The sequence below is a fragment of the Drosophila persimilis genome, unplaced genomic scaffold, assembly GCF_003286085.1.
Source record: "Drosophila persimilis strain 14011-0111.01,24,50 unplaced genomic scaffold, DperRS2 tig00000002-arrow-pilon, whole genome shotgun sequence".
NCBI lineage: Eukaryota > Metazoa > Arthropoda > Insecta > Diptera > Drosophilidae > Drosophila > Drosophila persimilis.
The window spans coordinates 12,015,598-12,032,094 of NW_020825289.1; the positions used below are offsets into that span (position 1 = coordinate 12,015,598).

The window sequence follows — 16,497 nt, forward strand, 5'->3', positions numbered from 1 at the left end:
CTTTCTCCTCCTAGATTGTGCGGCACGTGTCATGCTGTTGAGCGAGTGATATGGTTGCAGGATTCTCGCCAGCTAGTAATTAATATGAAACCGAATATCAAAATCGATGAATATAATTTCAGAGAACGCATAACCCAGTAATATCCCCACAAAAGTATCGAAACTGAACAATTTTAGCGCAGGTCAGGTGAAAGATATCGTGGAACAAATTTTTTTTAAAGTAAATTGGAAATATTTACTTAAGTTAGCTACCTGTTCAAATATAGGGGGGTTAAGTGTGTTAAGTTCCGTTCGTATAAAAAATTCACTCAAACCATCTTTGGTTTGAGTTCTTTTCTCCTTTTTTTGTTCTGTTGCCGTACTATCTAAGTCTTTCTAAATTTTTTAGAACCAATGTTAGAAATTTTAAATGTTTCTAAGAACTTTGAAAAATTAAGATAGAGATTATTTGAAAGAGAGAATTTTTCTTAGAAGGGTTAGGTTTTGTTGAATTTAATACGTTGTTTGATTCCGCACTATGATTTCATAAGTTGGTTTAATCACCAAGAGATTCTGTACGAGTATATAACTGTATGGGTAAATATTTAATATGAAATATATATCATATATGTATATATAGTATAGGTATCAAAATTATATCTAATTTATTTATTTATCAAGCATTTGGCTAAATAACTTTTTTACCTATTTTTGCGTTGCAAGTATGAGCCTTAGGTTCGAACGTCGTTCTCTCTCTGTCTCTCTCTCTCTTTGTTGTTGTGGCGTTGGTGGTTTGATGGCGATTGCGCTCAAACCCAACGCAACTCGAATCCAACTTTTCCACTCATGGTGGATGGTATGTTAAAATGGTTATAACGGTATAGTCGTGGGCTTTGGGCCTCTTTCGATACCTCTATGTCGTGGGCAACAGCACGTCTATCCGAGTGCGGCGCGTGCAGCAGCAGCTGTTGTGGCCAGCAACAACAACAAGGACCACATCGGCATCACCATCCTCGAAGTAGGAGCATTGGAAGCAGTAGCAGCAGCAGTGAAAGGAAAGGAAAGTAAAGGAAGGGAGGAGGAGCGGGCTTAAGAGGAAGTGCTGAAACGGCGCGTTTATGTAAAGGAAGGAGAAGAACAAGGTGAAATTTGAGCCACATAAGAGGAAGAGTTTATCAAAAATACAATAGATTAAAGAGCAGCAAATGAACGAACGATTGAATTGAATTGAATTGCATTGAAGAGTGTTTTCCCCTTGAATGTGACAATAAATTAGCCGTAACCTGCACCTTGTTATTAGCACCTGGATCCTAGTGGATTATATATACACACATACTCGTATTTGCTGCTCGAAACCGTTATTTTGTGGATTGTACTGGCACTGGCTTGGAAGCCCAGATAAAAAAAAAACCGTTAAAAGCCAAACAGCTAGTAATCAAAGTTAATTTACCAATACAACGGCATTGGATGCTGCATGCCTGAACCCACCATACACAAGTATCAACGGGCACAACGTGTCGAGAACACGTAAATTCTATTTACGCAAATAATACTAAAGAAAGCAACAAAAAGAGAAAAGAAGAGACGAATAAAAAGAATAAGAGGTTGCGAGCGCCAGAAAGTAGGCAACAGAAGCCACAGCAGAGCAGCAGCAGCGGAGCAGCGCAAACAGGATACTTAAAATATACACACGCACTTTCACCCACACAAAAAACCACATACATATACTGTCGTCCTGGTGCCTGCTCAACGTCAACTAAAATTGTATTGCCTCTGTCTGTGTGAGTTCATATTTTTGGACTGCCTCTCGCACATGCCCTTGCCCTAGCCCTTGCTCCTCACCCCCCGCCTCCCAGCCACACAGCCAACCGAAACAACTTGTGAGCAAAGCACGAAATAAATATAAAATAGACCCGAAACAACAACGTTCACTGCTGCGCGCTGCCGCTGAGGTGTTTTGGCCCGAGGCGAGGCGACGGGCGCAAAGCAAACACCAGAAAAAAGATACAGAAGAAAGATGCCCGAATGCTGGACAGAGATTGATGCTGGCTGCCGCCGACATACAGCAACAACGACAACAACAACAACATTACCAACGATAGAGAGAGAGACAACCGACAGCAATTGAGAAATGTAAGTAAGGCACACACAATTATATTTACATGCATACATACATATATACATACGAATGAGCTATATATACATACATACATATATATGAATGTAGATATGTATTGGGAAAAAATCTTTATGCATATTTTTACAGCATTTAAGTGTGAAATGATGTGTTAGCGCATTATTTGACTTGGGCTCCGAAAATGCTAAGCCACACAGAAACAGAAAAAGACAGAATAATAGAGAGACAGGGAGAGGAAGAGTAAGAGAAAGAGAGAGAGCGGAAGGAAGGAGACACAAAAAAGTGTGGGGCAGAATGAGATAGAATGAATTTGTTGAACCCAGTCCAATGCCCAGTACTGGTCCCAGGATCAGGCGGAGTTGAAGTGGAAAACAAACAGGGCAACAAGGCAGATACACACACACACACACACACACACACACACACACACACACACACACACACACACACACACACACACACACACACACACACACACACAGACACAGGCTACAAGGAATCAAACTTAGACATCAGGTTGTATGATACACAAGTTGTATCAGCTTGGGCCTGTCCCTGTCCTCGCCAACTCGCGCAGCATTCGAACTCAATTTGGATGAAATAAATACACACACACGAACAGGGACACGATGCCTACTTACTGAGGGGCATAATATACTCTCTGGGCAGGAATTGGTATGCCAAAAATTCCAAAAATCGATGCAACGCAACAGAAAAGGCCGAGCAACGAAAGAGGAGGAAGAAAAAGCAATACAGAATATTTATCTGGAACTCTGGCTAGCATAATACCAAATATTTATGCATAAAACGAAATCAGCATCAAATTTCAGGATAAGTCAAAATTACACGACCCGATCAAATACTTAAATCAACAATTCCATTCCCGATAAAGTGCACTGGGAAATCAATTAGCAATGTCTGGCCCGATAGCAGCGACCAGACAAGGTCAGAATCAGAGCAGACCCTGCTCGGGTTCAGGGAACCCAAAGACATGGCCCGGCCAAGACTTTAAATGAGCTTGATTAAAGGGATTGGAAATTGTATTCCTAGTGTTCACAGGGGTCAAGGCGCCATCAATTTTATACTCGCTACTCAAAGTAAACAGAGTTCACGTGTACATTCAACATGCAGAAAATCTCACCATCTGGCTTATTCTTGCTATGCTGTGATATCATCGCACACAATCAAGTTTTTATTCAGGTAGTTTTTGTAATGATTCGATAAAAACGTAAACGCAGAATCATAAAGATTGGTTATTTTATATACCAGAGTTCCGAAAAGTGGTCAAATTATTTACGTTATCTCTCCCAGTGTGGCTTAGTTTTGAAGGGTAGATTAAATATCAATCTATCTCTGCAGCACTAGCTTTCTTTCAGTGAGACCCGTAATTGAAAAACAGCGCCCTCCCTTTCCTGGCTTTAACGTGTTTTGATGGCTGGAACGAAAACATTCAAACTGGTTAGAAAATTTTAAATTTTGTTAAGTAAATATCACAAATGCACACCAAATGTATCTGAAATACATATGTATATAATGTCCATAAGAGATCGATTTAAATTTAATAGCTCCACAATTCAATCATTTATTTTATGATTGTATAAATGTGTGCAAATTTCTTGGTAAGCGCCCACAGATTAAGAATTATTCGTAACACATTTAACTAGTCTAATTCCCATTTCGTTCTGGCAATGCACGTCCCAAGCAACAACAACAATGGAATAGATAAATCGCTTCATTCGACTGCTCTGATCAGATTTTAATGAAACTCCCTGTGACCGGGAAACACTCCAAGCGGATTAAATCTGCAGTGGGAGGAAGAGTGTGGAATGTGGAATGTGGGGTGCGGGTGGTATAGAGAAAGGATATTTAATAAAAGTCTGGGAATTGCGCAGTGAGCCACAGAGACAGACGCGGACAAAGATAGGCCATGACACCGCCGGTTGCAGTCGCACCGCAGCTCCTGAAGTCGCCTGAAGCTGCATCCTTTCTCAGAATTCTCTGCGTCCTTGACATTCGGAATGCACCTACACCTACCCGCCCTCCGCTCTGGCCTCCTACTCGGGAGAACGGACTGGCGCGTGGACTGACCAGACTGTCAAGTATTTTTAACTAAAAGCTTAAATTCTTCGTAACTTTGACTATCTGATTAAAATTTGAGGTGAAAAGGAGGAATGTCCGTTGGGGGGAACCACGGGAGCTGGAGCACAGAAGGTGGAGAGTAAATTATAACGGACAACAGAGAGGGGGGGCGGGGGCGGGGCGAGACAGAAGAAGTGTTCAAGAACGAAAATCAATTTCCGTAACACCCGACGACAATGCAAACCGAACAAAACGGAAACTGAAATCGAAAAGAGGGAGGGAACGGCAGGGCCGTGATGTCTTCCTTTTTACCATCCACTGTACATATACATATGCAGCATACGAGTATGACCACGCTGCCCCGCTGCCCCACTGTTCGTTCGTCTGTCTACCGTTAACGGTTCGATGAGCACGATATATGTACACTCTGCAAACTGTATCTCTCTGGCGGCTCTTCTGGCTGTCGCCTCAGTTTCCCTTGCCACTTGACACACACGCATACAGCTGTACGAGTAGAGGAGGCTGACAGGCACGACACCCATCATTGCCGTGGCAGGCAGTATAAGCCGCAGCCTGCCACGTGCGCCCAGCGAGACGTTAGAAACAAAGCGCCAGCGTCAGCGTCAGCATCAGTCAGCGCTGCCTGGCCGCATTAACTAATGAAAGTAAAGCATGTCAGCCCAGGACTCTGGACTCAGGACTCCGCCCCCCGCCTCGGCTCCCTTCGATCAAAATGTAAACTGACAAAGAGGACAATGGCGTTGACGATGACAGTAAATATTGTACGTACAATGTGTACAATGTGGTCCCCATCCCATCCCAGCGAACGCATCTAGTACTCGTACACTTCGAACAATTTTTTTGAAAATGTACAGAAAATGTGGCATCTATTTTCTTTCCTATTCTATAAAAGCGCAGTGCCCCTTTCAACGAAAGTTTGTTTTTTCCGAGTGCACAAATATCAATTGCTCAATGCTCTCTTTTGTCATCGGATTTTTGTTGCCTGTCCTTGCTTCTCTCCGGAATATATGTACGTGTATGTTTTATATGTGTATTTTGTAAGAACTAATTGGATTTGTTATTAATGAAGCAGCCTCAGTTCTGTGCATTCCCAGTAATTGCTTGTGGCACAATGGCATTACCTATTTGCCAAGAAGGGAACCTGTATGTAATGCTCCGCGTGTATCTTTTACAGACAAAAAGAATCAAACAAGTCTGAGCTTGTCTTGCGACAGTCACGGAAATAAAACTAGCAACCTAAAAAAACACTTTGAATGCGATTATCGAGTAGACTAAAAGAAATGGAAGCAACTTTTTGCAGATTGTACTTGTAACTCGTGTTTCTATCAGACATTTCCATCCCAAAGTGACGCCCCACATGGCGATAGGCTCCTTCCTATTTGCACAGCGACCTCCATCGGCAGCTTCTTTGCAAAACTTTGAGGGCTTGTGTCTATGCAAATACGAGTACGAGTACGAGTACGAGTACGAGTACGAGTAGGAGTAAGTTGTGTCAGTTAGTTGGGGTCCTGCACCAGAAACCCTACTCGATGGCATCGGCATCTCACTCGTACTCGCGCACAAATCTATCATGACAGCTGAGTGGCAGGCAAACAGCATCCAATTGCAGGGAGTGCTCCGGGGACGGGAACGACTGCGAGTATGTGCATCCGCATCTCATGTGGCCGATCAGATGGCAGCGGAAATGAGACGCAGTGAAAAGGAGACCAATCGATTGGAATGGGATGGTTGGGTTCCCAGAGAGGAGTTCTCGCTCTCGTTCCCTGACAAAGATTGTCAATCAGTCGAACGAACGCCCTTTGAATGTAAAATGGAAATGGGAACCAAATGTTAAATGCTGGGAAAAAGCGGAAGCGCAGGCCACATAGAAGCAAGCACATGCAAACGTTTATCTATAAGATACAGATACATAGTACAAAATTTAAATTGTTGAACAATTCGTCCTTCTCCGTTTTGACTTTGAAGTCGTCCCCCAGTCCCTGCCTCTATCCTCCCTTTCCAAAGCCATTTGCAGCACGTGCTCGAACATCTACTTACTCTACCCATACTCGTACGTGCCTGTTCACAATCACATTATAGGACTAGTATCGCACACCATCGCATTGCTGATTGCACAATTACGAACAAAGGCCTACTCTCACTCTCTCCTCATTCGCTGTGATATTTTGCTTGTTAATTGTATGGGCGTGCCCATATACCGGCCTCTATACTGGCCGCCAGGCTGTCTGCACTTGCGAGATAAAATAGACTGTCACATAATGTCACAGTAGAATCAACTTTGAATCAAAACTAGCAACTGACTTTTCAAAACGAGGTATCTGTCTGGTCTGTCCTGCAGCATTGACGGATGCTTTTGATGTTCAGTAATGTGAGATACATATTGTACATACTCGTATGACATCTATGGGTCCCCGAGGGCGTCGACGTCCCGGCTTGGCATGGGACGGACGAGACCTCAAAGCTACCTGGAAGGCTGTTGCCGCCTGCTGCACAAACTAATTAAATGCTCAGCCATAATTTATGTGTGTCCCGTCTCCGACAAATAAAAAGCGGCAACATAAGCAGCGAGTCGGCCATAAATTTAAATTATGGCTGAAGCTGGAGCCAGAGCCGAACACGAGCCAAAAGTGAATACATACGTATTCAACAACAGATAGAAAGAGAGAGATAGGATAGAAAGAAGTGAGTGCAAAAGTGCCAGCACATTTTAGGCATAGCTGAAGAGCCCTGCACAGCCAGCCCTTCGTCCTCTCTCTTTGACGCTCTGAGCCATCCTATCCTCCGACAGTGCTGACCAGGATGTCCTTGTAATGAAATTCCTAGTACTTTGGCTTGGACGGTGGTGTTGGTCCCTGGATGCGCTGGATGTGATGAGCTCTAGGCAAATACGCCAAGGGCGATAAGGAAACCTGAATTTGAATATGTTACATATGCCTAATCTGTCTCACCCATGTCATCTGACCCTGATTGCACAGTCTTGGCAGGATGTAGGATGTGTGCCAGACATTGTGCTCTATCCTCGATAATTGGCCCCGTCCGTCCTCCAACCCTCTGCGCCATGGACAATGGACACAAGTGTTGATATTATTATGATTTTCAAGCTCGAAATGATAGCACTCCTATTACTCAACGGCTTAGTGAATGTTCGACTGCAAGCAAGGGTTCGAGTCTTAGCAAACAAAATAATTTGCCACTGTCCTTAAGGGGAATTTTCCGCATTTTTCCCGACTGCTGATTAACTCAGAATTCCATTTCCATACGCAATACTTCGGGAAAATACTTTCGAACAGCAATGGTAGTAGCAAGAGTAGCAGGAAAAGAAGAGTGGCAAAAGTAGGACTCGGAGTAGGAGTTGGAGTAGGAGTTGGAGTAGGAGTAAGCGCGAGCCAAAGGCATCCGGACAACTAGACGTATACTTAATAATGTGTACCATAGCTATCAGGCCCACAGGAACAATTGCTGGCGTCCTGTCTGGTGTGGGTCTGTGGAATTTCAACCTTTTCAGTCTTATATAAGCGGGTCTGGGGCTGGTGCTGGTCCCATCTGGACATCACTGAGATTTCTGATCTGTGAGTGGAATTTGAGAGGCTGACACTTGGCAAATGCGCCAACAATTTGGATAATAACCTAAAGGTCAGCGATAGATTAGGGAGCTATGCTAGCGAACGGAAGAGGAGATCCACGCCCCTAATATTATTTAATAGCCTCGTGCTCCCACGCCTCCTCCTCTACCTTCCTGGGGCAGGCTGATTGCTTTTGCGTTGCAAATTCGTTGGGTAACTTTTTGGGACAGGAGCGCGGGACTGGGCCACACAAAAGCAAACAATTTATGGTTCATATGAGCTGGGAATTGCTGCTCAGCATACAAATTCCAGGCAAATAGAATTTGTATGTTTATCCTGTCTCCATATATATTCCTCCCTCTCTTTCTTTGGTTGTGTGTGTATGCTAATAGGCAAATTCTATGCATATCCATGTGTGTCTACATACGAGTATTTGCTTATAAAACTGAGGAAAGGAAGCGCCTGATAAATGAACGTTTTAAATGTGTGGTGAACCGAAAGAAGAAACCTCATTCCATCTAATGATTTGTATGCGAATGTATAGATTATGAACAGTGATTTTTTTTTAATAAAATAAATCCCAACAACAACAATTGAGAAAATCCAAAATGCTGCCATTTGTATGGTTTGTAGCAGAGAAAAACTTTCAATACTTCGTACGAAAAAGCACTTATTGCTGTTGTACGATAAGTGTGATTCCTACGCAGAATCTAATTAAATGTTTTTTATTAGATAATTAGCTGGAATGCCAAGGAAATAAATAGTTCAGCAAAGCAGATTCGATTGGAACTCCGACTTAAATACAATATTAGCCGAGGAAAACTTATCCAATTATGGTTTTCTATCTTCTAGAGTAAATATAAAACTTTTTCCTCGGGGAAAATTTTAATTCAGTCAGTAACTCTATGGAAAACACATCCATACATCCATACAAATGCCAGGCATATGCAAATTCGGACGCAGGGATATGGAAATGGACATGAACAAGGGCCTAGGAATGCACGTGGTGGTCGAGGTGGAGATGGAAATGCAGCCTTCTCACCTGCCAGAGTTGATTGCATCCTATTAGTGTCAATAGACGTCCTTGACACATCATGAACTCCGACAGCTCGCCTCTGCTCGACTAAGTGGGTGGCCAGTGGGCGGGTGGGCAAGCGGGTGAGTGGGAGTGTGGGCCTGCAGCTACCAGATGAATGGATGCAAAGTGTGGGATTGTTTTTCCATTGTTCTGTGTGTTTGTTCGCCCATCAAACACCCCTTGCAATATTTCACCTGTTGACTGTCTCGCTCTGCCATAGGACTCTGTGGCATGCCTCCGATTTAAGTAGGTCACACCAGCGTATTGACGAAATCCTTTCTAGGTTTGCTGACTCGTAGCTAGCTCGTAAATAGATTATGGTATAAAAGTTCTGCATACTCGTATAGATTGTGCGCAGGGACCTTCTAGAGCCATCGCATCCTCCGCATCGATTTTAAAATAAGCAAATATGCACTGTATTCCGAGAATTGCTGTATCCGAACATTCCAGAATCGGAGATAGCCACGTGAGTGGTCGTGGCCATTTGGAGTTGCAGTGTACCAGTCTCTGAAGGACTCTACCTATAGAAGAATACTGGTAGAACTCAATTCAGGGCACTTTCATTTGTCCCTATTTGTTGCTTAAATGAATTTCGATACAAACTCAATGAAAGCTGTGCTGCAGGGAGCATCTCTAAGGCCCAAGAGCCAAAATTCACTCCGACACAATGAAGGCAGCAGGACAGTCGGTGCGAATGCGAAGGCGAGGGCAAAGGCAATTTGTGGGGCAAGAGGAAGTGGCTGCTCTTTGTGTTATGAACCAACTAATGGCATCCATTAGACACAAAGGGCCAAATTGCGTGGCACGATGCAGATGGCATCAATACGTTACGTTCCATACAGGAGTGTGTGTGGCTGTGTGTGGCATGGATCTATTGTCACGTGCCCGTGCCCGCCTCTCCATACATATATGTATCCCTCAGGCTTGTCCTATTCCAGCAGTAGTGTGTGATTGGGTCGATTGTGTAGCTGATTCGTACGATTTGAATGACTTGCACATGCCGCACAGGCCGAGTCAGGCGGAATGCCAATGGTATAGTTTCCTTTGGATATGCATGGTGGGCAGACGTCTTGGGCCTGGGGACTCAAGCAATTGTAATTATGGTTTTTTCGACTTGCATGTGGATCACATACGCGGAGATCACTCCGATAATCGATTCCATTTCGTTTCCCATTGCAGCTTAAACGATTAAGCCCTGAACGCACTCGAACATGAATAAACAATTCCTGAGCGTCTCCCAGGAGCAGCATCCGCACTCGGTCGACGACCAGCGCAGTCGCTCGCGGTAAGGTGGCGTCCCATCCTCCAGTCCTGGCTCCTGCCTCACCAGTATAGGTCTTCTTTTCCATTGCAGCTCGGAGCGTGCCGCCAGCCTGGCGCTGCCCCTCAACTCTCTGCTGGACTTTTACGACAAGCAGCAGGAGCAGTGCAAGTCCGTCACACTGCTGCCACTGCCCAGCTCCAATCACAGCAGCCAAAGCAGCAGCACCAGCAGCATCGTGCGACGCCACTCCTCCCACTATTACCCCATGCTCGAGGATAAGCAGAAGCCGTCGCAGCTAGGGGCCAACGGGGGCAACGAAAGGCTGGTAAGTCCAACCCCCAGAAAAGCTAGCAAAAAGTCGGCTTTCTTTTCAAAACTCACACATCTCCATGTCTCCATGTGGGCATTTGGCTTTGAAACAGCCGATGAGTCAGATCTGGCTATAAAGCTATGCAGCCATAGGAGGGGCCTCTCTCCTCCGTTCATTTCATTTCCCCCTGCCCCGCTGTGGCAAACATTGTCATCATCGACATCATCACCTGCAACGCAGAACGGACTCGAGAATGTCCCCTTTTTACAAATCCGGATCAGCCACACCCACACCCACAGCCCCACTCCCACCACTGAAAGGTTTTTCCGCTATTTGCCATTCGTGCAGAATCCGCGCCCAAGCTACATTCGGCTTAGCAGCTTAGTCCGTCCGCCTGGATTCAAGGGATTTGGCTCCGTGGGCTTAGACTGAGCCACAGGCAGCTCGCGGAATATTGCTATTTGGCAAGCTATAGCTTTATGTACATACACCTCCGACCTCTGACCCAGCCTCTACTGTTTCTCCCGCTTCTATGGCTTCTATGGCCCGTCGACGCAGGTTACCATGACGGACCTGAAATATGGCAAGTCAGCGCCAATGGGGGCTATTGGGGCAGCCAAGCAGCAGCAGCTGGTACGTGTGGACACGCCAGTCACGCCACCGCCGCCCATCCCGCGTCGCATGCTGCGAGGCAAGTCTGGCTGGCAGCCGGGCCCAGCCGGACAGGAAGGCGCCCACGGCATTGGGACAGTGTTTGTTTATCCGCAGCCAGCAAACGTGACCACAGAGGCAGCCGGGCTGCAATCAGCACTTCTTGTTGACATAGCCACACGTCCGGCGCACGGATATTCGGATGCCGATGGTATTTCCGATGACGACCGCATGAGCCTGGAGAACTCCGTGTTCGATGAGTCGCTGACCTCCACACCTGTCAAGGTCGCTGGCTACCATGCCAACCGCTACGCCGGGCTGGGCAACATGGCCAAGCGGGCCCAGCGCTCCTCCAGCAGCACCGTCGACTCCGCCTACGGCTCCTCGGGAGGGCACAGCGAGCGCTTTGCATCCAGCTCGACCAGCGTCGACTATCGCAGCCGGTTCTCCTCGGTGGACACACAGTCCTCCCTCGACGAGAAGCCCACGTCCATCTCCATTGACTCCCCCCTGGCCAAGGATACGTTCCGGCTGGAGCGCGACCGGGAGAGAGCCGTCGTCAACGATGCCATGCACAAGCTCAACAACAACAATCCCAGCCTCGGCCTCGGTGTCGAGTTGGCCAGCAACAACAATGTCGTCGCCAACAGCAGCAAGCTACCGACGGTGCCGGCCCGAAAGCAGCCACCAGTCAAGATTGCACCGCCCATCAGCAGCGGCAGCGGCAACAGCAACAGCAACAGCTCCGAGTCCAATAAGGAAACCAGCAGCGTGTCTGCATCGGCCTCCACCTCGTCAGCAGCTTCGGCTGGCTCCAGCACCATCTCCAGCGGCACCATGTCGTCCATGTCGCTGGGCTTGGGCATGGCTCCCGTGCCCGCTCCAGCTCCAGCTCTAGCTGCAGCTGCTGGCAATCAGAAAGCCATCAGCCAAAAACGTCCAGGGCCACCGGAGCCGCCGCAGCGAATGAACAGCTCGTTTGATTCCGTGGATAGTACTCCCAGGGTTCACGCGGCACCGCCCTTGACCGTGCGCAACAAATTGCGAAGCAACAAGCCGCCGCCCATTGTCTACCCGAAGCTGCAGCAGCGCCAGGACTCAACCTTGTCCAGCGACAGCTACTCCATCAGCTCTAGTCCCGGCTACAACTCGAAGCTGATGGAGGTGCCGCTTCTGCCCTTGGCATCATCGAGTCAGAGCGGTCGCAAGGGCATGGCCCAGCGCCAGCAGACGCCACTGATGGACCTGGCACCCACACGCTTCAGCAAGCTGCTTCCGGCAGTGCCGCCGCCGCGGGGTAAGATCAATTTCCGCCAGGACTCGACCATTTCCAGCGATAGCTTCAGCCAGACGTCCAGCCCCGGCTACAATTCGAAACTCATGGAAGCCCCACTTCTGCCCTCCTTGTCGGCAAAGCGATTGTGCAGCGGTAAGTGAAGAGAGGACATACGCGACACTCAAACTGTTACTAACTGATGTCGAATCCTAGCCCCGGCTCCGATTGTCTGCCGCCAGGGAGTGCAACACGAGCCCATCGAGGAGCTGGAGCCCCCGCAGACGCTGTCGCCCCTCAACAAGGCGAGTGCTCCGCCCAGCAGCTTGCAGACCATTGTGCGCTTTCAGAATGGAGCACCCCACACCATGTCCTTGCAACATCAGGTACCGTGGCAGAACCTTGAAGCCCAATCCTAGAAAAACCTACTCAATCGATGACTTTTCAGATCATCAATCGACGCAAGAGCTCCAATCCGTACATCACCAACGGACGCTTGAAGTTCCGCCTGTTCCAGATACTGATCAACGCCTTTGCTCTGCTGGCCATTGCTGGTGGATTGGCAGCGTACTTCAACGCCTATCCGACCATCAAGTTCGTGAATAAGACCATCATCAACACCATCCATGTGGAGGAGAACTCGAGCTTTGGCAAGAACCCCGCCCCCGGCACCTGTCTGCCCATCATCGTGCGCTTCTGTCAGGGCCCGCAGATACCCTACAACTACACGGTCTTCCCCAACTACATCGGTCACTTTGGTCAGCTGGAGACGCAAGTGGTAAATATGATGCGAGCTCTTTGCCATCCTATTAATCCACCTCGCTTGCAGGACCTGGACTCTTACGAGGCTCTTGTGGACGTCCGCTGCTACGAGCTGGTCTCCCTGTTCCTGTGCACCCTCTTCGTGCCCAAGTGCGGTCAGAGTGGGTGAGTTTTGAGAAAATGCATGATTGGATCTAAGATGAGAGGCAATGAACAGACTCTGAAAGATGGGATACAAGTATTTTGGGGGAACCTGATAAAAAAGATTGGGGATTAGGTAGACTGAATACAGGCCTCAAAAGAACATGTGCATGATGTGCGTCTTGAATCCTGACTAAACAAGTTATATCCATTCGATTCCATAGTGCCACAGTGCCACCGTGCAAGACGCTCTGCACTGAGACAATGCGCCGATGCGGGTTCTTCTTCGATGTGTTCGGGCTGAGTCTTCCCGAGTATCTGAACTGCAAGCTCTTTAAGGACTTCCCCAGCTCCGAGGACTGCGTGGGTCTGGAGGAGGTGCGTGACGTTATGATAGCGGCCTCTAATCCCAGGTGCGATGGCTTTCAGTGCGACCAGAACCGCTGCCTGCCGATGGAATACGTCTGCGATGGACACTTGGATTGCATGGACCAGACCGACGAGGGAAGCTGCGACCGGTGTGGCGTGGACGAGATCTACTGTGGAGACAACCAGTGTATTGCAACCAAGCACATCTGCGATGGTATCATCGACTGTCCGTACGGCCAGGATGAGCGTAATTGCCGTGAGTATTGGGATCCTCTTCAGTCTGATTGATCCCTCACCATGATCCATCGCCTTTGCAGTGAGGCTGAGTGAGCGGAATGGGGATGTGGGCGCCGGGGTTCTGGAGGTCTACCGCATCGGACAGCGCCAGTGGATGCCCGCCTGCGTGAAGAACTGGGACCGGGCCGTCTCACCCAGCGCCGTGTGCTCCATTCTTGGCTACTCGGCCGTGAACGCCACCAGTGTCCTGACTCAGCGAACACACCGTCCGCTACTGGCCTCGGTGAACGTCTCCACCGACATCTGGAAGATGTACGCCAAGCGACGGTCCACCCTGATGCAGGAGTTCGCCAACTGCAAGAAGACCGAGGACTATCCCATGGCCGAGCTCACGTGCTCCAACTATGGTAAGTCGAGAAAAAATCCTTCACTGTTGGAATGATGGCTGACGGCTATTTTCCACCCGCATAGAGTGCGGCAGGGTGAAACGTGGACGCCACAAGCCCTCCAGGCGGATCATTGGGGGCAGTCAGGCCAATCCCGGCAACTGGCCCTTCCTCGCCGCTATTCTGGGCGGGCCCGAGAAGATCTTCTACTGCGCCGGCGTCCTCATATCTGATCAGTGGGTGCTCACCGCTTCCCACTGCGTGGGCAAGTAAGTATCGCATCGCCCTTACTGCCACTGCCATTCCATTTCCGACTCTGCCGCTTAATGTTGTCCTGTGTTGTGTCCTTTCTGTGGTTGCAGTTACACCGTCATCGATCTGGAGGACTGGACCATTCAGCTGGGAGTGACGCGCCGCAACTCCTTCACATATACGGGCCAGAAGGTCAAGGTGAAGGCTGTCATTCCCCATCCGCAGTACAACATGGCTATTGCCCACGACAACGACATTGCCCTCTTCCAGGTAGGTTTTCTGGTCTCACGAACATCACTCCATCCATGTAATGCATCAATTCTCCCACAGTTGGCCACGCGTGTTTCCTTCCACGAGCATTTGTTGCCAGTTTGCCTGCCGCCGCCAAGCGTGAGGAATCTCCACTCCGGCACCCTCTGCACCGTCATCGGATGGGGCAAGCGCGAGGAAAAGGACCGTGAGTGAAGCCACTGCCAGTCGGGACGGGACGGGACGGGAATATTAGACTGATCTCTCGTTTACTCCGCAGCCAAGTCAACCTACGAGTTCATAGTCAATGAGGTGCAGGTGCCCATTATCACGCGCAACCAGTGCGACGAGTGGCTCGACAATCTGACCGTCTCGGAGGGCATGGTATGCGCAGGCTTCGATGATGGCGGCAAGGATGCCTGTCAGGTGAGTAGCAGCTTCGAACCGCTTCGAGCTGTGTGTGGATAAGGTGATCTTTTTTGCAGGGTGACTCGGGTGGTCCGCTGCTCTGTCCGTATCCGGGGGAAAAGGACCGCTGGTTTGTCGGCGGCATTGTGTCGTGGGGCATAATGTGTGCCCACCCAAAGCTGCCCGGTGTTTACGCGAACGTGGTGCAGTATGTGCCCTGGATCCAGGAGCAGATGCAAAAGCATGCACGACCTATCGGCGAGGAGCGCATCAACAAATATGATTTGCATCCGGGCGGACCTGACATGCTCTCCAAAATAGCCACGGATCCCTCGCGAAACGGAAAGCCCTATTACTACACCCACGGCAAGGTCCTGACCCATGACTAAACACAGACATAGATTTAACAGAAGTAATGTATATGTATGATGGGATAAGGAGAGAGATGAGATGCAGGAGAGACATCAGAGGACAGACGCAGCAAATACTTGAATACAGCATTTGTGCTAACAGCATTGCAGAAAGTACACAAAATAGAGTTCCAGAAACCGGAAACACCCAGATCAGAGGTGCTCAATGTGGCGAGCGATGGATAGGATATATTTTGCTACTGAACTTACGGTATTTTGGCGGATCTCGACGCGTATCGAGCTAGCTAGCATAACACCGATGTAGGCAACATAATCATGTGTCAATTTGCCGAATTTATTTGTCAATTTTTTTACAAAGAGATTTCTATAAACCCAAAAGAGAGCAACTGAAGGAAAACCAAAGATAATCCAAACCAAAAAGGCGAAACTATATGTCAATAAATAATGAATAACCGATTTATATATTTACACAAAAAAAGAAGATAAACGATATACAATACATATATAATCACGGAAGAAGATGTGGATTATACCCTAAACCTAACCTAACCGATATGTAACCGATTGGTAAATGTGTCTAAATATCCCGAGTCGTCCCGGACAATAAATCAATTTCATAGCTGAATTTCGTGTTGAAAGGTATTGTTAATGGAAGCCTTTCTATAAATAAGAAAACGGCAAGCAAACATTTTATTAATCCCAAGACAAAAATGTATGATTGCCGCCAAATAAATATACAAATATATTTACATATATCGAGAAATTAATAAAAAAAAAAATAACATACCTACCATATAGTAGATCCAAAACTATCAAGTGTTAAAAACTAGAACGGAAAATAATTTCTGTAGACACGATCTATGTAACTAAAACTAAACAAAAGGAAACTGCTGATCTACAGCATTTAATGAGTGTTCCTGTTGCAGAATCTTCTTCAGAGAGCTGATCGTATACCAAAGAATCTACA

General features: G+C 47.6%; 1 protein-coding gene across 1 annotated transcript; it reads left to right on the forward strand.

The window, feature by feature from the left end:
- The first annotated feature begins 1,645 nt into the window (after positions 1-1,645).
- Positions 1,646-16,413, forward strand: LOC6602067. The gene is made up of 14 exons (XM_026985733.1): positions 1,646-2,112; positions 10,037-10,142; positions 10,212-10,446; positions 10,990-12,511; positions 12,572-12,741; positions 12,804-13,133; positions 13,185-13,282; positions 13,483-13,883; positions 13,945-14,271; positions 14,336-14,519; positions 14,613-14,772; positions 14,833-14,959; positions 15,032-15,177; positions 15,237-16,413. Exons 2-14 carry the CDS (start codon positions 10,069-10,071, stop codon positions 15,546-15,548), a joined length of 4,086 nt encoding a protein of 1,361 aa, XP_026841534.1. The 5' UTR covers positions 1,646-2,112; positions 10,037-10,068; the 3' UTR covers positions 15,549-16,413.
- Positions 16,414-16,497: the final 84 nt, after the last annotated feature.